The sequence below is a fragment of the Giraffa tippelskirchi genome, chromosome 5, assembly GCF_054371585.1.
Source record: "Giraffa tippelskirchi isolate mGirTip1 chromosome 5, T2T-mGirTip1v1.2.pri, whole genome shotgun sequence".
NCBI lineage: Eukaryota > Metazoa > Chordata > Mammalia > Artiodactyla > Giraffidae > Giraffa > Giraffa tippelskirchi.
The window spans coordinates 16105074-16126697 of NC_137279.1; the positions used below are offsets into that span (position 1 = coordinate 16105074).

A 21624-nucleotide genomic window follows, 5' to 3' on the forward strand; every position below is an offset into this window, starting at 1 on the left:
TCAGGCTTAACCCTTTTGACATCCTCTGGCTCTGACTGCCAGAGCCCTGCTGCAGGGGAGATTGGTCTTAAGACTTCTGATCAGTGAAAGGTCCAGGCAGGTCAGAGAAGCCAAAGTAGCATCAAAATATTACCTGCAGTCAGCTTTGCCCATTTGTATGTTCTCACACGTGTACATGCACACATGCACATACATACACACACACACACACACAGAGCCTGGCCAGTCTGCCTAGGGGTGCGGTCCTACCTCGACACTTGTCCGCTGGGTTGGGAGCCAAGGGGTCCCCATAGTAGCCGGCTTTGCACTGGTCGCAGCGGGCACCGGTCGTGTTGTGAAGGCACTTCAGACACCTGCCTGTCAGGCGGTCGCAGTTCCCAGGGGCACTGGGGTCCACATTATTGCTGCACTGACAGGGCTGACAAGGCCTCACTGGACCGTGTTCCCCAAAGGGGTCCCCAAAGTAGCCGTCGGCACAGAGCTCGCAGCGGGCGCCTGGAAGGAACCAAGAGTCAAGCTGCCCACGTGATCATCGATTAGCAGCAAAACCAGAGGCAGAGGCTGAAATTATGTCACCCCCTAGAAGAGCTTCCCCCACCTGGGACCCCAGAACAGTAGGCTCAGGAGCAGGAACCCACAGCAAGAGGCTGACTCTTCCACGCCATGGTGGTCACAGATTTTAGAACACAAGCACCACCAGGGGCCTTGCTCCCAGTTAACAAGCTGGCTAGGGAAAAGTCAGATGGAGCACCAAACCACCAAGGCTGCGGCTCAAGATAAGCTCTTCTTTTAGACCGACCAGCAGAGAGGTGGGACATGTATAACGTTACTAAGTTTCCCTTCTTTGTCTTGGTTCAATTTTTTTGGTTTGTTTTTGATGAGGACCATTTTAAAAATCTATATTGAATTTGTTACAATATTGTTTATGTTTGGGTTTTTGGCCATGCGGCATGTGGGATCTCAGATCCCCAACCAGAGATCAAACCTGCACCCACCCCTCAACCCCTCATCCCACCCCCACGCCCCCATCTTCACCCCATTGGAATGTGAAGTCTTAACAACTGCGCCACCAGGGAAGTCCCTCCTTGGGGTTCATTTTTTAAAACTTAGTTAAACTCTATATTTCATCTGACAGCTTCACCTCCTAATTACAAACCTCTTAAAACAGCGTTAGATGTGTCCTCCCATAGCTCTACACCCTGCCCTTCTTTAATCTACTTCAGCTCTTGGGCATCGATCTCTCCTTATCTTTAAAATGAGTCCATTGAGAATAACCCTGAGTCATGAGAAGTCCCTGGAAATCCCTTGGATTGTACAGATGCATGGCAGGAGGACAGGGCGGGCAACTGGCCTCACCGGTGACGCCGTGGGGACAGTTATTGCACACCACCTCCTCTGTCTCGGGCATCACTGAGCAGCTGAACCCATTGCGACAGGGACAGGGCTTGCAGCTGCGGGGGTCGTGCGGGTCGTTGTAGAAGCCGATGGGGCAGTCCGCACACTCGATGTCAGGGTTCTCATCCCCTGAGTAACAATCTCCTGGGAGGCAGGGGGAGAATGGAGAGGCAGAGAAATGAGCAGGTAAAACTATCCACTTCGTTTAATACAGAGGACGACATGTGGGAGGCAGGGCTCAGTAATTCAAAGCCTCCCTTTCTGCAGCTTTCCCCAGAGTGCCTGAGCGCTAGCCCTCCCCTCTGCCCTCCTACCAACTCTAAACATGGTCACGACCCTGAATCTCACCCTCCCTCTGCCAGGCTAAGCAGACACGCACTCCTTTTACTGTCCATAAGTTAACACCGCTCCCCTCTTCCCCAAGGCCTGACTACACCACTTGTCACTTGTCGGCACATTCATTCAGGTCCTGACACTGCCTTTGATCTCCCCAAACAATTCTTGCAATTTGACACCAGCTCCCCCACCCAGCACTGAACCATGACAGCCATTTCCTGTAACCTAGCACCTTTCTCACAACCTTGTGGCATTTCCATCATGAAAAGGATTGAATGTAATAAAGCGCAGTGTCCATCTTCCCTTGAGTCCAGCCCTGCTCTCCTTAATCCTTTCCCATCTCTGAAATGAGCTCAGGCACTGCCTTTCCTGCACAGCTCTCTCTTCCACGGGAGAGCCCGGTCACCTGGCTGCACCCCGAATCACCTGGTTCAGGCATGGTTTCACTCACCTGTGTCTGGGTCACAGGCCCCTCCCCCTTGGCAGTTACATGGAATACAGGTGCCAAAAGGTCCCAGTCTGGCTGAATCTCTTTTGTAGCCAGAAGCACATTCCTGGCAGAACTGTCCCTTGTACCCAACAGGACATATACATTGTTCAACCCAGGGTGCTGGGGCTCCCGAGATGGGGCGGGCTGAGATCAAGGTCACGTTGTCGAGGTACCCAGTACCTGCAAGAGAGGAAACAGGTGGGAAGCAACAAGTGGTAAGGTGCAAGGATCTAAAGTCAGGCTGCACACTGGATTTTTTCTTAACTCCTCAATGAAAAGAAATTCACGTTTTAAGGCAAGACAAGGAAAATTTAGACATAAAACTTTTTCTCTGCCCTTTGGCCACCTTCTTCCCCTCTACTTACATTGTGCATCTGCATTATGTGTTGAGCAGACCTCCCATGTGGCAGAAATATCTGCTCAACCACAAAGATCAATTTTTCTCCTTCTGGCGCCAGCCATGTAACTCCTTAGACATAACATTCCTTTGTCAATCCTGGTAAGGGGTCACGGTGACCTGCTGCTTACTTGCCTTGTATGTGCAGACATTTTTGGTGAACTTTATGTCAATGACAATATATTATTTCCCTTAAAGACAGAGATTGGTGCAGAACGGACTAGTCAGATGACCTGGAGAGATATTGGGCCACACCTAACGGAAGTTCTTAAATACTTGCTTATGACCTTATTAATGTTACTATTTATATTATATGCCGCCTATTTCACAAGATTAAAGTTCCCTACATTACCAAATGTATGCATGCATGCTCAGTCACTCAGCTGTGTCTGACTCTTTGCGACCCCATGGGCTGTAGCCTGCCAGGTTCCTCTGTCCATGGGATTCTCCAGGCAAGAACGCTGGAGTGGGCTGCCATTTCCTCCTTCAAGGGATCTTCCCGACCCAGGGACTGAACCCACGTCTCTTACATCTCCTGCATTGACAGGCAGATTCTTTACCACTGAGCCACCTGGGAAACCCACCAAATGTGTGACTGAGCCTCAGATAAAATTAATGATAATTAAGTGACTAGAAACAATTTGATCAAATATATAGTTTTACAAGATCAGTGACTGTAATAATGTACAGTATGGGAAGAAGCAACAAAAGGGAACTATTCTGAGGACTGTAACAGACTAGGAAGACAGGTGGTCCAGAGGCTTTTGGTTACTGTTAACAGAAACTGGTCCAGTAACAGCACTTTCTGTGGCCTATCAACAAAGCCCTCACTTGGCTTGGGAATGTGCATTTCTAGCACTGTGGGACAAACTGGTCACAAAATACCTCCCAAACCATGACTGAAATTAAGGCAGAATGGAAAGGGACTGTAAAATAAAGAACACTGCCCACTATGCAGTTCTACAAGAATCAGGTCTTGAGTCACTGCGGTCGCTGACCTGCATCACATCCTGAAAGGAATTCAAGACAAAGATCAGAATGAAGCACATTGTGCTCTAAGAAATTTGACAAAACTGGTCCTCAGATAGTCAGATATTTTCAGGAAAAAACTTTATGAATCCAGTTTATTGCATCTTCTCATACTTAGGAAAGCACTAAAACCATTAATTAAGATATCTGTCCCTTGGGAATAGCAGTAACCTTCTACCAAGATGTGTGCTTGACGGCACATACTCCCTTCCAAGATCACGTATATACTGGCTTCCCCTTTACCTCTTTGAAACTGTTCTCAGAACTTTCCAAGAGACAGCCTCCAGGCTCTACTTCTTATATTGGCTTGAATAAGATTTTCCATTTCTTTCTTAGATTGACTTTTAACTTTTAATCTTATATTGGAGTATAGATTGACTATTGATTAATTTTTTCATTCATAGCCCAGGTGACATTCACTCACTCTGGCATGCACAATGGTATAGCACTTCATCAGCGCCGAGTGCACTGGTTCTGGTGTCAGAAAAATCAGGATTTGAATTCTGGCTTGATACTCACTAGCTCTATGAATTGGACAAGTCACATAACACCTCTGACTGTGTTTCCTCAGCTATAGAAGAGAAATGACAGAGGTATCTACCTCCCACGTTGTCATGAAATTAAATGAGACAATGCATGTATTATAGTGTGCTTGGCACATAGTAAAGATTCAATAAATTGTTAGTAAACACCTTCTCCACTTCCTGCTTTATTCACTGTATCAGTGACATGGAAATGGTGCATGTTAGCCATGCATCCTTTTTACATGAATGCTAAAAAGCTTAAGTGGTCTCATTTAAATCATTATAATCGCGATAAGGAGAACCCAACATAATACATAGTATGTAGAAAGATCAATAATAGGAATTTACAGAATACATGGTGATGTCCAAACATGGTAGCACCAAGTATAATCCCAAAGGAAAACTACTCAAGAAATAAAGAGAACAGTATTGTAGATGCCACATCTGAGCTAAGGGAATGTGCCCTTTTGCTGTAGGTTACCTTCTTCAAATAATCGGCTTCAGTCTAAATTCAGAGACTCTTTAGCAAGGCAGCATCATTTGTTCTTCATTGATGTGACCTCTTTTCAAGAAATACTCCTTCTTAACTCTTTATTGACTGGGGGATTTTTGCAGAAACTAATGCTTGTGGTTGGTGATTTGTTATATTGAAATACTCTGGTCAATAACATTTGGGTAACAAAAGATGTATTAATACATCTCTCGTCAATAATGTGTTAACAACATCTTGTAGAATGTAAAAATGTAGACCCAATCAGAGATTCTACATCAAAACCATTCATTGTTTGTCTTGGAGACTGTCACCAAGTTAGAGAGCTGAAGTAAGTTAAACGAAAACCTAAGAAGGGAGGAATTCCTTTCTTTTAGTCACTTACTGTATTCTCCGTAGGTAGCTCGGATCCTCAGGGCTGTGAGATTCCGCAGTAACCTCCGATACTCAAAGTAACTCAGCTGGGGTCTCCAATTACTGCTTGGATGTTCATTTAATCTGCATGATTTAAAACCAAAAGCTGAAAAATCCAACTCTTATCAAATCTTATAATGTGTATACCTGATACAAATTATGCCCAGGAATGCAGGAACAACTAAGCCCCTTCACAGCCCTTCTTAGAGGGGGATAAAGGACAGGTAGCCATATCCCTGTAGGCACAAGCCTGGAGCTGTCTCACTCCATGGGAAATGCAAACCCCACAGGATGTGATGGAGTGTAGGAAGCCGAACTCCAGGGGTTATGGCATCCAGTGTGGGTCCAAGTCCTCAGAGACCACTTTCTATTCTTGGTCACACGAAACCTAATAGCAGGAACATCTCTGAGTTCCAGAAGCTCTGATTTAAGAGCTGTCATTCATGTTTGGTTTTGTTGTTTAAATGATTTGTTATCTGAGCATGTTTCACCTCCTATTCTCATAAATCAGTGCCCACATTTTACACTGTCCACATCTAATACTTCTTAGTTGGGCATCATGTTGCCTTGGTGCATCACATCACCAGCCCCTGTACTATTTTTTTTTTTTAATGTTATTTTTTGGTTTTTACTGGAATAGCTCTTTCAGGAACAACCCTAACCCTTTTGCCTCATCCACTGATTCATGAAATAAGTGTTTACTGTGCACTTGTTTTGAGCTAGAAGCTGTATTAGGACAGAGAATACAAAGACAAGTAGAGTGAGGCGATCAATGTCTACCCAAGGTGGTGGGTAAACGTGTAATTATGATACAATGCGGAGAGTGCTACAACAAATGCATGAACAGCATGCCACAGAAATTCACAATGGACTGTAACTTTACCTGGGATTCTGAGAAGCCTAATACAAAGGAAAAACCTGTAAGCTGAATCTCAAAGAGTAGTTCACCAAGCTGAGAATGTGGGAATGGGTGTTCTGGCATGGAGAGCTAAGTGTGTGTGTCAGAATAAGCTGCAATTGGTTATTTAAGAACACAGTGTGTGTTGTGGGTCTTCTATACATTATTGCCTTTAGTTCTACCCTGAGGTAGGCCCCCAACAATCTTCATTTGAACCACTATGAATGTGATCCAATGGTTCAGTTAAAGACTCTACCCAAACTGTCCTCCACCCAGGATTTGCACCCAGCCTTCACATCTGATCATGTCACTCCTTGACTTCTAATCTCTCAATAGACTTCCATCATCTTGCAGGCATGGGCCAGATCTCAGGACCTGGACATGACATCCAAGAACCACCATGCTGGGTCTTTTTCCAGCCCATTCAACCTTATCTTCCCATCTCCCCTATGCTAGCTGTGTTTCAGCCATAACTACTGCTTACCAACGCCCTATACTATGCCGATACATTCCCACATACACTCATGTGTGCAGGCTGTCCCGATTTGTCCCTGGGAAAGCCTTGTGCTTATTTCTGTTCTCAGTCCACACAGTCTCCTAGTGAAGCTTTTCCTGACTTCTTCAGACAGAACTAAGACACTCTTTCCTTTCCTCCCAAGTCCCCATGAGCATGCACCACCACTGAAGTGATTTTATACTGTATTATGTTTTCACAAATAATAACATATTCTATGAGACAAGAGCTCTTGGAAGACAAAGACCATGTTTCTTCATCTTGAATTCTCAGCCTCTGATACAGTATTAAGCATCTGATAGGCACACCCCCTCCCCTGAATTCTCTGAACCCACCATTCAAAATTCCCATTCTAGAGAGAAATATTTGCAAATGATGTATTTGATAAGGGATTATTATCCAAAATATACAAATAAGTTACACAACTCAACATCAAAAAACAAACAGCCCTATTAAAATATGGGCAGAGGACCTAAATAAACAGTTTTCCAAAGAAGGTATATAGATGACCAACAGGCACATGAAAAGATGCTCAACATCACTAATCATCAGAGAAATGCAAACCAAACCATGATGAGATATCATCTCACACCTGTCAGAATGGCTATTATCAAAAAGACAACAAATAACAAGTGTTGGCAAGGATGTGGAGAAAAGAGAATGTTTGTGCACTGTTGGTGGGAATGTAAATTGGTGCAGGCACTTTGGAAACCAGTGTGGAGGTTCCTCAAAAAGATTAAAAATAGAACTACTATATGATCCAGCAAATCCACTTCTGGGTATTCTTCTCAAAGAAACAAGAACACCAATTCAAAGAGAAATACACCTATATGTTCACTACAACATTATTTATAATAGCCAAGATATGGAAAATGTCCATCAATAGTGGATAAAGAAGATGTGGAGTGTGTGTGTGTGTGTGTGTGTGTGTGTGATGGAATATTACTCAGCCATTACTAACCATCCATGACCTCACCTCCTCCTTTTCTCTGACCTCACTTCTCACTGTATTCCTCTCCCCCACTTCATGTTCCACTCATGCCTAATCACTTAGAATTTCCTAAATGTACAAAACTTCCTCATATGCACTTCTTCTGCCATGTTAACCTTCACTCCTTTCCTTTCCTTTGAAAGCTGCTTTGTTGTCACATCTTCTTGGTAAGCTTTCCTAGATACTCCAATGCAAGTTACTGAAGCCTCCTGCACGTATTCAAAACACTTGTGTCCACTTTGTCACTTACAAGCTGCACTGTAATCATCAGTTTATTTTTCTCCCCCGTTAGCCTGTCAGGGTCTTGTGGGCAGCAATCATGACCTGTCTCAGCACATAACACCATATTTGATCCATAAAAGGTGCTCAGAAAAGCTTGTTGAATGAATGAACGATGATTGAATGAATAAACAAAGGAATCAGGCTTCAATCACCCTTTGCTCTATTTGACTCATTTGTAGTCTCTTTACCTGAATGTGTAAGTCTTGGTGATTCCACAAGGCAGTGTCTTGTCACGCGGCAACAAGGGAGCTGTGATCCGTAGACCAGCACCTTCCAGAATCACGTCGTGGGCAGATGGGTGTCTGCCTCCCCTGTCCACACGGTAGTCAAAAGACAGGCTCTGCCCATAGCTCACCTGTTGATTCCCAAGAAATTTGGCTGTGAAACAGATAAAAAAGATTGGGATCAGCTGTGAAATTAGAGAAGCAAAGGAGTGAGCAAGTTTGCATGGACATTGGCAGTTTCTCTTAGAATTCTGTATTACTCACCCATCACTCCCCACAAACCACTCTTTGAGAAGAGCGAGTTCATGGCACTGGACATGGCCGTACTGCTATTGGTTATGAAGTAGGGTTAGTTAATGAAATGCTAAAAGGGCCTCATTATAAGACAATTCCATTTATTTCATGATTCATAGCATGGCCCTTATCAGTTCAGTTCAGTCGCTCAGTCATGTCCAACTCTTTGCGACCCCATGGACTACAGCACGCCAGGCTTCCCTGTCCATCACCAACTCCCAGAGCTTGCTCAAACTCATGTCCATCGAGTCAGTGATGCCATCCAACCATCTCATCCTCTTTTGTCCCCTTCTCCTCCCACCTTCAATCTTTCCCAGCATCGGGGTCTTTTCAAATGAGTCAGTTCTTCACATCAGGAGACCAAAGTATTGGAGTTTCAGCTTCAGCATCTGTCCTTCCAATGAATATTCAGGACTGATTTCCTTTAGGATGGACTGGTTGGATCTCCTTGCAGTCCAGGGGATTCTCAAGAGTCTTTTCCAACACCACAGTTCGAAAGCATCAATTCTTTGGTGCTCAGCTTTCTCTATGGTCCAACTCTCACATCCATACATGACTACTGGAAAAATCATAGCTTTGACTAGAAGGACCTTTGTTGGCCCTTATGACAGACCAATATGTAGAGATTCCCAGGTCTATCAGCAATAGTACCATCTGTTACATAATGCTTTCTAATTTAAAGAATGCTTGCACAAACATCGCCATATTTGATGGCAATAATTCTTGGAGTTAGTCATTATTCTTCCCACTTAATAGCTGAGGGAATTGAAGTTTGGAAAAGTTAAGAGGCCACCTTGCCCAGGAATCACATATTAGCTAAGAATATGAACTAGGATTAAAATTCTAGCCAGAAGGACTTCCCTGGTGATCCAGTGGCTAAGACTTTGCCTTCCACTGCATGCGGTGTGGGTTCAATTCCTGGTCATGGAACTAAGATCCCACATAACCTCATGGTCAAAAAACCAAAACACAACACAGAAAGAATACTGTAATAAATTCAATAAAAACTTTAAAATGGCCCACATGGGAAAAAAAATAAATCTAAAAAAAAAATTTTAACCAGAGCTTTTCTATCCAACTTTTCTGATTTTTCTATTTTTAAAATTTACAAGTGTTTTAAAGCTTTGAGAAATGCTTTGTTTTCACTTTTCCATCTGCTTCCTGATAGACCCACAGTTTTGATCCCAGTCCTTATTTCTTGTCTTGGTGGGAAACTTAGAAATTTGCCCTTTGACTGAAGCAGGAAACTGCACTGGGATCTGACCACCTGGACACCCAGTTCTACTCTATTGTGCCATGACTCTGTCAGTAGGACTGAAGCCCCAGTTGTCTTCTGGAGATGCTACTGCCCTGGACACTAAGAGATAAGATTTTCACATTTTCTAACCCCATTCTTCTGTCCTGACTTCTTAGTCTTCTAAGTTGACTTCTACAGGAAAAATACCATACGTACCAGGAGCTACAAAATAGACAGGGTCTGATCGTCGTGCTGAGCTAAACACATCTTGATGGCGCTGTGACCATTGGAGCTTTGCAGGAAACCCATTTCTCTGGACAGCCTTCCAGCCATCAACATCTGGAACATAAGTAAAACCACTCTCCATTAGAACAAACCTTATCATCTATTGAGTTAAAAAAGGCAAGACTTGATTGCTACTCCTAGCAATGAGTGAGTAACAAGTGGGTTTTCTTTATATCTCCACATTCATGCACCATCCTTAGAATTCCCTATGCACTTCTCTACTTGGCTTTCACCTTCACCTACTCCTGTTTACACCTGCTTTAACTTCTTATCTTTGAGTCTGACTCTTGGAATAAAAGAACATGTTTTCATCTGCCTGTAATTAGCGTTTTTATTTCATTTACATAAACACAGTCTGGCCTTAGTGAGGTAAGAGGGTCCAGTTTGTTCAGAGAGAAACTCAGAGTTGAGATCATATTCATCTCCCATATTTTTAGAGTGCTTTGTAGCTTGGTAACTAATTTCACATAAATTAACTCATTTGGCATATGTGAAAGAAGTAATATTAGTGAATATGAATTCCAGGAAGACTTGTGTTAAGCCCCTCAATCCAAAAGAATGATTCTTTTGTGGCTTTAAAATAGGAAATGCAGGAAGTTGAAAATCTGTTCTCTTTTTAGTTATTTTTATAAGTCATTCATAAGCTGGTCTGAGTGAACTGTTCAGCTATAACTTTTCCAAGACACCAGGCTCTTTCTTATTGCCTTACAAAATAATGTACATTTAAAGCTTGAAGAGAGTCAGCCTGTTAAAGACAACTCAGGGACCCCATCCTGCAGACAGAAGTCTTCAAGCACAAAGCCCTATACAACAGGAAATAAAAGCAAAACACCTAGAAAACAGAATGCTTTACCTTGATGGAAGGTAGATATGATTTTATGGACGCTGTAGTCTCCAGAGCTTTGGCAGCTGGCTGAATGCCCGTAGCAAAAACACTGGGTGCAGCCCTCAGGGTTTCTCCCATCCAGGTGATAGTAACCTGGTCGGCACCTGCAGGGGCGTTTTAGAAATCAGGACAATATTATAGGTTATTTCTCATCCCCACAGAGAATACGGTGGCTGATCATTTCTCCTTTCTCTCCCACCCAGCCCATTAATTCCCAGAGGTGAGAAATACTCAGTTGCATATACCACTCCCACTCCCAGACCTCCTGATGGACAATCACAGCCCCCCATTAAAAAAGCATGAAGAATATTCACTTTCTTGTGCTCTAGCGGAGCAGCAACACGTTGGGCGTGATGGTCTGGGAACGGTGATTTTTCCTGTCTTTGGTAAGGAATTCAGTGGGCAAGATGGCTAAGGGTCAGGTAGGGCTGTGCAGAGTTGGCCCAGTCCTAGAGCAAGTGTTTAAAGGGGGCAATAGGGTGGGAAGTGGGGGCCAACAAAAGACAGGTAAATGCCCCTGGATTAGGAAAATCCCCTGGAGAAGAGAAAGGCTACCCAAACTAGTATTCTGGCCTGGAGAATCCCATGCACTGTATAGGCCATGGGGTCACAAAGAGTTGGACACGACTGAGCGACTTTCACTTTCACTTCACTTTCATTGTGCAAAATCAGAAAGGCAGGCTAGCTGTGAACTGTAGATGCTACAGAAAACAGCAGTAAATATACACTTTTTTTTTCCCTCTATAGATCAAGGGTTTAAAAACTCATTATAGTTTCTGTGGAGGAAAACTGCAGATTACAAGAGATTAAAAAACAAGGAAAGAAGGAAGAGGGGAGAGAGAAGGGAAGGAAGAAGTGAGTCAGAGAAGGGATAAAGAAGGAATGATAAAGGAAGGCAGTAAGGGAAGGGAAGGGAATCAGCAAAACTAAACCCACAGCGTTTAAGGATGTACTTGGGAGATAAATTATGAAGAATAGTGGTCACTTCTAGGAAGGAGGGAGGATATTATGGGGCTGGTACATTTTTAGCAAAGGCCAATTTCATATAAAAAGCAAGAGAGTTGCAGAAAAACATCTACTTCTGCTTTATTGACTATGCCAAAGCCTTTGACTGTGTGGACCACAACAAACTCTGGAAAATTCTTAAAGAGATGAGAATACCAGACCACCTGACTTTCCTCTTGAGAAATCTGTATGCAGGTCAAGAAGCAACAGTCAGAACTGGATATGGAACAACAGACTGGTTCCAAATCGGGAAAGGAGTATGTCAAGGCTGTATATTGTCACCCTGCTTATTTAACTTATTTATATGCAGAGTACATCATGAAAAATGCTGGGCTGGATGAAGCACAAGCTGGAATCAAGATTGCTAGGAGAAATATCAATAACCTCAGATATGCAGATGACACCACCCTTATGGCAGAAAGCGAAGAAGAACCAAAGAGCCTCTTGATGAAAGTGAAAGAGGAGAGTGAAAAAGTTGGCTTAAAACTCAACATTCAGAAAACTAAGATCATGGCATCTGATCCCATCATTTCGCGGCAAACAGATGGGGAAAGAGTGACAGATTTTATTTTTGGGGGCTCCAAAATCACGGCAGATGGTGACTGCAGCCATGAAATTAACGGATGCTTGCTCCTTGGAAGAAGAGTTAAGACCAACGTAGACAGCATATTTAAAAGCAGAGACATTACTTTGCCAACAAAGGTCTGTCTAGTCAAAGCTATGGTTTTTCCAGTATGGATGTGAGAGTTGGACTCTAAAGAAAGCTGAGCACCAAAGAATTGATGCTTTTGAAATGTGGTGTTGGAGAAGACTGTTGAGAGTCCCTTGGACTGCAAGGAGATCCAACCAGTCCATCCTAAAGGAGATCAGTCCTGAATATTCATTGGAAGGACTGATGTTGAAGCTGAAACTCCAATACTTTGGCCACCTGATGCGAAGAACTGACTCATTGGAAAAGACCCTGATGCTGGGAAAGATTGAAGGCAGGAGGAGAAGGGGATGACAGAGGATAAGATGGTTGGATGGCATCACCAAGTCAATGGACATGAGTCTGAGTAAACTCCGGGAGTTGGTGATGGACAAGGAGGCCTGGCGTGCTGCAGCCCAGGGGGTTGCAAACAGTTGGACATGACTGAGTGACTGAACTAAACTGAATTTCATATAATCAGTGCAGCTGACAGCATTATATGAGACTTTCTATTTCTGTGTTCTATTTTGAAATTTAAAAGGTTTTCAGGAAGTGACTCCTCTTATAACACTTAAGCTATGGTTCCCGACTCCCTCCCCAGCAGCAAAGAATCGGCTGAAAACACAAGCCAGGAATGTACCTGGCATTGTCTCTGCCCAGGTATAAGCGATTGGCTGCATGCCAAAGAACTGCTTTCTTTCTTTGAAGGAAATATGGGGGAAGGTTTTACCTCTGGGGCCCACCTCACAGCCCTCTGCTTACAACAGTCTCAGGGGAGAGAAGAGTTTTAAGTCCAGGCTGTTTGTATTTAAGGAATTTCGTGCAGCAGCAACTGGGGGTGGATCGGCCTCACTGTACCATTTGCCTCAACGTGGCTCTGACATCCTCCCCCGGTTCGTGTGTGTGCACATAACCACCATCCCATCCCTGGGCAGGTCCTCTTCTGCACACAATGGTTATTTATGACCATACGCTGTGGTATTTCCACTGACTAAGATTTTCCCAACATGTTTACTTAGGCCAGGCCTTCCCTGGGACTGAGTTGAGTCATGAGGCCTCATCCCTGCAGACCTTGTACAGAGCACCTGGGACTGACAGCCGGCTGGCCAGGGACTCCCCGGGGCCCTGTCACAGCATACACAGAGAAGGGACCCAGAGCAAAAGCTTAGAGTCCAGTGAGATTTGGGGCCTTGCTTGCATTTTTTAAAAAATATTTATTTACTTGACTGCACCGGGTCTTAGCTGCCGCATGTGGAATCTTCATCTTCTTTGTGGCAACGTAAACTCTTAGCTGTGTGACATGTGGGATCTAGTTTCTTGCCCAGGGATTGAACCTGGGCCCTTTGAATTGGGAGCATGGAGTCTTAACCACTGGACTACCAGGGAAGTCCCTTGCTTGTATATTTTTTTAAAGCCTAGTTTTTGCAGGACTTCCCAGGCGGCCCCGTGGTTAAGACTCTGTACTTCCAAGGTAGGAGGCTCGAGTTCCACTCCAGGCAGAACTAAAATCATGCATGCCGTGCAGTGTGGCCAAAAGGTAAATTAATAATAATAAGCTCTAGTTTTTGAGGACAGGGAGCAGGAAGAAGTTCATCAACTTTGGTTAAGTGTCCCTTTTCCATGAACCGCCCTCATGCTGGTTGTCAGGGGACCTCCTGCTGTGTCCATAGGGTCACAGTTCACACAGACCTATCACAGCGCTCTCCCGTGACAGCTGGCTTGCAGACACAGCGGCCCGTGTCACAGGGCCCCGAGATGCCAGCTGGATCACAGTCACACTTGGAATCTCTGGAAAGAAGAAAAAGAAAATTAGAGCTGTGTTTCTAAATGCTCTGAACTATACACATGAAGATCAGGCGCTCATAAGCAAATGTCACCAACTTGAGTCAATCTTTCATCTTCAATGAGGCCTCTCTTAGCTATTCTTGTCCATGCTAATCTCTCAGACCCTTTAAGAATTCATCTGTCCATGCTACTAGTGCTACTCAAAGTGTGGCCCGTGGCTGGCAGCCAGTCCAAGAACTGTTTACTACCCACTCCTAGAGAGAGGAGGGGTTTGCCTCAGAATGTAAACCAAACTCATCATGAAACTGTTTAGTTTGGTTGACTGTTTGCGTCAGTTGACTTAAAAACTTTTTATCATTTGCTTCTCTATTGTTTAATACAGTGGTGTCTGCTTTCATTCCACCTATTTGCTTTTTGTTCATTTAGTTCTTTCTTCTGGTAACACTTCTATTTCACATATAATTCATACCATGCAATTCATTATTTAAAGTATATAATTCATGGGGTTTTAATTGATCCTCAGAGGGCTTCCCTAGTGGCTCAGATAGTAAAAAATCTGGCTGCAATGCAGAGAACCCGGGTTCGATCCCTGGGTAGGGAAGATCCCTTGGAGAAGGGAATGGCAACCCATTCCAATATCCTTGTGTGGAGAATCCCACAGACAGAGAAGCCTTGTGGGCTACACTCCACAGGGTCCCAAAGAGTTGGACATGACTAAGTAATTGATCCTCAGAGTTATGCAAAGAGCACCACAACCAACTTTAGAACATTTTTATCACTCTAAATAGAAAGCCTGTGTCCTTTAGGAATCACCCTCATCTCCTTCCCCCAAGTCTTAGGCAACCACTAACCAACTTTTTGGCTCTGGAGATTTGCCTGTTCTGAATGCTTCCTATAAACAGAATTGTGCAACATGTGGCCTTTTGTGTTTCGCTTCTTGCACTCAGTATGTCTTCAGGATCCATCCATGCTGTATCATGTATCAGTAGTTCATTCTTTGCATGGCTGAATAAAATCCCATCACGTGAATACACTACATTTTGTTCATCCACTCATCAGAATGCACATTTGGGTTTCCACTTTTTAACTATTATGAATAATGCTAATTATTCACAGTGGGTAATTTGTGTACACTGATGTGAACATTTGCATACGAGTTTTTGTGCAGATACATATGTTTTCATGTCTCTTGAATGTATATCTAGGAGTGAAATTGCTATTAGTTTTGCTGATTTTTTTTTTCTGGTTGCAAGACTTTCCTCAATGAAAAAAATCAGTATTTTCATTATTTAATTTTGGCACAATCTCCTTGTCTTGTGCAGACTAGCACTTTGACTAATGACTGTTCTCTGACTAACCAAAGCCATGGTCTCTATCACCGAGCTTGCCTCGCATGTATTTATCTCATGCATCTAACACCAAGTTTGTTCTCTTCCATACTGATCCGCTCCTCCTGAATGCCCCATGACCCCATCAGATCCTGCCCAAACCTGCCTCCTCCTCCTCCTCCTTCCCACTCCTCATCTAATCAGTGCCAAGTCCTATTGGGCTTCCTGAAGATTTCTTTCCCGATCTCCATCTTTCAGTTGCCGTGGTCTCCTCCCTATCCTCCCTCCACATTATTATCTGGACCCTCTGAGAAACACATATTCAGCATCTACTGGTTGCTAAGCATTGGGGATAGTAAGAAATAGGAAACAGTCCTGCTCTCTAGGAGTCTCAAGGCAGGGCAGATACATGAACAGCAACAGCAAGAAAGCACAACTGCAGCTGTAGCCGAGCTGGAACACGCTCACGGGCCTCTCCCCACAGCAGTGAACACGACAAAGCCAAAACCAGGCTTCCACTCTAGTGGGAGAGACAGACAGATACATACAGAAAGTAAGAGACTATAAAACAACAGAGTCAACACAGAGCAGTGGGGACTGGTCCAGAAGGCCTCTGAGAGGAGACAGACAAGGTGGGGATGGAACCCGTGAAGCTCTGTGTGGCTCTATGGGAGGGAAGAGGACTCCAGGCCAAGGCCAAGGTCACATACCCTCGGCTCCTTTGAAGAAGGAAAGGAAGCCTGGGAGGGGGTGAGAAATGGAGCAGAAGCCTCAGGTGGCAAATGGAGAGGGCAGGAGGGTCTTGGAGGGCCCTAGCTGCCTACATAGGAAGTTTGGATCTCACTCTAGGTGGGAAAGGAGTTAATGGAGGTTTGGAGCAGAGCCATGATGTCATCTACCTCACAGTTTATGAGGATTACCAAGGGAGACAGGGCCTGGGAGGGTTCGGGGAAGGCTGGGAGGGGAAGAGAACCTGGGACGGTGGTAACAAGGATGGTGCAGGCAAGGCTGGTGGGTGAGTCTCACATAGGCAAGGAGCTGGAATCATGGGTGATGAGGAAGCGGTTGTGGGCAGTCGTCTAGCCCATGGCTTCGCTGCCAAGCTCCTCCCCCCCAAAGTCAGCCCAGCACCTTGCTGGCTCTGTACCTCTGAGGGCTGGCCATGTGACTTATAAGGTACGCTTCACCTTTTTCCAGAAAAGTAAGTTGAGGAGGACTAGCGAATGCTTTAAGCTAAAGGAGATTCAAATTATGCAGGAAGTTCTTTTACTCTAAATCGACTTATTTGAAACAAGTTCCAGGTTAAAACTTAAAGGACTCTTAACTTCCACCCTAGTTCATCTCTAGGAGGAGTAGTTGTCACAGTGACGAGCATGGCCTCCACAGACAACACTCTGAGCCTGAGTATGAAGTCCACCCTCACCAGCAACACTGGGCACCTTATTTATCCTCTCAGGATTTAAGTTTCTTATCTTTAACACAAGTATAACGCTAATCCAAAGTTTTTAGGGTTATTGTGAGGGTTAAATGAGATAACTTACACATAGTCCCCAAAAGACTTCCCTGGTGGTCCAGTGGCTAAGACTCTAGGCTCCCAATGCAGGAGGCCTGGGTTTGATCCCTGGTCAGGGAAGTAAGATCTCATATGCCACAACTAAGACCGGGTGCAGCCAAAAAATAAATAGACATTTTTCTTAAAATAGTGTTTGCATAACTCAGTTACTTAGTAACAGTTACTCAGCAAATGTAAGTTGTCCCTAATCTTGACACGATCGCCATTAGTCACAGCGGAACCAGTGGCGGTGGCACAGGCACTTACAGGAGCTTCCGGTCTTGTGTGCATCCAGCATCAGTGAGGGTGTGGAAGCCTGGCAAACAGCGGTCACACCTGTCCCCTGTCACACCTGGCTTACACCTGCACCGTCCAGCGTTGTCACATCGAGGGCTAAGAGAACCTATAACCACAAAGGAGGGGAAAGGAAAGAAGAAAAGGAGCTATTTCATTCATATGACATTAGAGGGCAACCGTCACCGTATGGGAGCTCAATAAATACTAAGTAATGATCTCCCAAAGGAGATCAGTCCTGAGTGTTCATTGGAAGGACTGATGTTGAAGCTGAAACTCCAATACTTTGGCCACCTGATGCGAAGAGCTGACTCACTGGAAAAGACCCTGACGCTGGGAAAGATTGAAGGCAGGAGGAGAAGGGGATGACAGAGGATGAGATGGTTGGATGGCATCACTGACTCGATGGACATGAGTTTGGGTAAACTCCGGGAGTTGGTGATGGACAGGGAGGTCTGGCGTGCTGCAGTCCATGGGGTCACAAAGAGTCGGACACGACTGAGCGACTGAATAGAACAGAATCACCATGACCTGATGCCTTGGGCAATTCTTTCACACCATCGGGGTATGCATCCACCCACTAGGGAAATTTCTGACAGCCAAGGATGGATTCTTCAGGGAAAGAAATGCAAATGACTCCTGAAAGCATTATTATTTATATATCTGCTCTGGTTTCAACATTAAGTCATTTGTCAAATCCTTGAGATCTTAAGAAGGAACATTTTTGAATGAGCACATGAGCCTCCACAAAGACAGGATGCAAAAGTGAGCCGCCTTCTCCCTTATCTCTGGCAGGCAAACAGCATCTTTCAAGGGTCAGTGCTCACATGGTATGATTGCAAGAGTAGGAAAAAGCCTCTTAACCAAAAATATCTCTACCTACCTGGAGTGGTAGAAATTCTCACTTTTGGAGCATCACCTCTTGTGAGGAGTTAAGTGCATCTTACCTGGTTTGGGGCACTAGAGTACTTTCCTGTGATTAATTGTTTATAGATATGCTCTATAAAATGACCTTGCAGACTGTTGCTGAAAGGTGAGAGGTGCTCAGGATAACAAAGTGTGCCACCCTGGAATCCAGCCACCCTTACCGCCTCCCCTTCAACCACCCCCAGTTCAAGCTTCCTCCTTCTCTCACCTGGCCCCTACCTCCATCCTTGACTCCCTACACTCCATTCTCTCTATAGAAGCAGAAGTGCTCCTTTTCAGTGGAGTTTGAATCATATGACTGGTCTGTTTAGGTCTTCTGATGGGACTAGGTCTTCTGATGGGTCCCTGCTATGAGTGGAATAAAGTGTCAACTCTGCACCATGACCTACAAGACTCGACCTCTCTTTGCCTCATCTCCTGCTCCTTCAGTGAGGTCCAGCATCCTAGCTCCCCTCCCTGTTCCTGGAATATGCTGACTGCTTCCCTCCTCAGGACATTTGCACCTGCTGCTCCTTCAGCCTGAAACGTTCTATCCTGAGAACACCCCCTAGTTGGCCCATTCTCAGCACTTATGTCTTGATTAACTTCTCTAGAGAAACCTTCTCTGACTCTCATGTCTAAAATATTCAGCCCACTGCTCCCTCAGCCCTTAGCCCTGCTTACTGAAAACTCCCTCCGCTTGTGTTCCCTGCTGAATTCCCAGTGCCTAAAGCAAAGAAGAGTCCCAGATATCTGTTGGATTAATTAACCCTCAGAAAGGAGGACGTGGCTAGTGTGAAAGGAGGAAGCCAAAAGATGAGGTAGAATGAGGCTCACCTACTTGATAATTTCCCTGAGGCTGGCAGTATTATACAGTAATCCCTACATCTGAACTAACTGTGATAACCAGGCTATTCATAATCTATAAAGCCAGCAAAACACTAACCAGTTGCTCCTTCTTTCTCCTAATCTCTTACTTGTCTGTGAACTTTTTTCTTTTTTTTTTTTATTTTTTATTTTTTTTTTATTTATTTTTTTTGTCTGTGAACTTTTAATTCACTTACAGATACAAGTAAAATCAATAACGGTGTTTGGCTCTGTGTCTATAGCCACAGGTGGAACATGAAATAATCTAGCTACATTCACAGTTAGAGTCTGTGAAAAGTCTCCATGTCAACTTTGCAAGGCTTGAAAGGACCTTCAGTGATAAGAACATAAACTGCCTTTTTTGAGCACCTGCTATGTGTGAGACACTGAATTGAGCCTTTTATATATATTAGCTCACCATACTGGTTGGTGAATTAAGAGCTGATAAGATATCAAATCCATTTGTGGATAATCGGGAGCACTCAGAGGATCAGACAGCTCACACCGGGAGCAGATAGAGAGAGGAGGGGAAGGATTTCAGGCAGAAATAGAATATCACTGATTAAGCAAAGGGAAAGGGTGATTGGAGTGGGGAGAAGTCTCAGAATAGTGGAAGCCAAGGGAGGAGAACTCCAAGGAGGGTTAAGGGAGGAAGAACATGGAATAGTTTTCAGTATCTAAGATAAGAGAGCACTTAAGATGAGAGTGAGGAGAGGCCACTGGGGTTGGCATTCAGAGACACACAGCAGACGGAGCTAAGAAGGTAAATTCCTGTTTAAATTTATACAATTTAATTATTTTAACATAAATGAGTAAATCTGGGACCCAGAAACATTTTTTTTCTCCATTCAAATTAATGAAAATTATGTTTTTAATAGGATTTCCCAGGTAAGAATACTGGAGAGGATTGCCATTTCCTTCTCCAGGGGATCTTCCTGACCCAAGGATTGAACTTGAGTCTCCTGCACTGGCAGGTGAATTCTTTACCACTGAGCTACCTGGGAAGCGCAAACTAAAATATATGAAGTGCCTAAAAAGCAGAAACATTACTTTGCCAACAAAGATCCGTCTAGTCAAGGCTATGGTTTTTCCAGTAGTCATGTATGGATGTGAGAGTTGGACTGTGAAGAAAGCTGAGTGCTGAAGAATTGATGCTTTTGAACTGTGGTGTTGGAGAAGACTCTTGAGAGTCCCTTGGACTGCAAGGAGATCCAACCAGTCCATCCTAAAGGAGATCAGTCCTGGGTGTTCATTAGGACTGATGTTGAAGCTGAAACTCCAATACTTTGGCCACCTGATGCAAAGAACTCACTCATTTGAAAAGACCCTGATGCTGGGAAAGATTGAAGGCAGGAGGAGAAGGGGACGACAGAGGATGAGATGGTTGGATGGCATCACCGACTCAATGACATGAGTCTGAGTAAACTCCGGGAGTTGGTGATGGACAGAGAGGCCTGGTGTGCTGCAGTATACGGGGTCGCAAAGAGTCGGACACGACTGAGTGACTGAACTGAACTGAACTCAACTCAACATCTCACATATAGTAAGTGCTCACAAAAGTAGTTTATGCTTTTATCTTCTAGGCTTCCTTCAAGCCTTGCAAAGTTGACCTGGAAACACGCACAGGCTCTTACTGTAAATAGGATTGATTTATTTCATGTTCCCAAACTTCCAAAGTAATAGCATTGGGTTTTCAAAGTATCTCATTAAAATAAAAACACCTGTACCAATTCCTATACCATGAGCTACTCTTAGGGACTGTGAACAACTGGGTTTAAAGAATAGATGAAGAACAGCTTCTTGTTTCAAGTGTGTGTCCCCAAAAAGCACTTCAGGACTTAGGTAGTACAGTCTATATGTGTTAGAGGACTCAGGAACATATTCTAAAATGACTAATATTTAAACTAAGAGAGTTGGACGGTGAAGAGAGCTGAGCGCCAAAGAATTGATGCTTTTTAACTGTGGTGTTGGAGAAGACTCTTGAGAGTACCTTGGACTGCAAGGAGATCCAATCAATCCATCCTAAAAGAGATCAATCCTGGGTGTTCATTGGAAGGTCTGATGTTGAAGCTGAAACTCCAATATTTTGGCCACCTCATGCGAAGGGTTGACTCATTGGAAAAGACCCTGATGCTGGGTAGGATTGGGGGCGGAAGGAGAAGGGGATGACAGAGGATGAGATGGTTGGATGGCATAACCGACTCGACGGACATGGGTTTGGGCAGACTCCAGGAGTTGGTGATGGACAGAGAGGCCTGGCGTGCTGCAATTCATGGGGTCGCAAAGAGTCAGACACGACTGAGCGACTGAACTGAACTGAACTGAAGAGGGCTTGCTTCCTTTTGAGAATGCTTTAAAAATATAGACACTTGTGTTTTTAAATAGAATTATTATTATTCAATCACTGTATGTAATAATAATTAAATTATTATCTAAGACACGTTTCAAAACAATAACTCAAATGTTATAGTCTGAGTTATCTACTGCCTGGCTCGTAAAAAAAATAAAATTAA

At 44.1% G+C, this 21624-nt stretch overlaps 1 protein-coding gene across 1 annotated transcript in view; it reads right to left on the reverse strand.

The window, feature by feature from the left end:
* Positions 1-21624, reverse strand: part of LAMC2 (laminin subunit gamma 2) — a 65135-nt gene that overhangs the window by 19113 nt on the left and 24398 nt on the right. The window contains exons 3-11 of the mRNA XM_081492470.1: positions 17312-17447; positions 14069-14167; positions 10654-10790; positions 9732-9854; positions 7949-8138; positions 5047-5159; positions 2183-2401; positions 1357-1539; positions 250-495 (exon numbers count right to left, since the gene is read on the reverse strand). Of these exons, the coding sequence (XP_081348596.1) occupies positions 250-495; positions 1357-1539; positions 2183-2401; positions 5047-5159; positions 7949-8138; positions 9732-9854; positions 10654-10790; positions 14069-14167; positions 17312-17447 (1446 nt within the window). The remainder of the gene's footprint in view (positions 1-249; positions 496-1356; positions 1540-2182; positions 2402-5046; positions 5160-7948; positions 8139-9731; positions 9855-10653; positions 10791-14068; positions 14168-17311; positions 17448-21624) is intronic.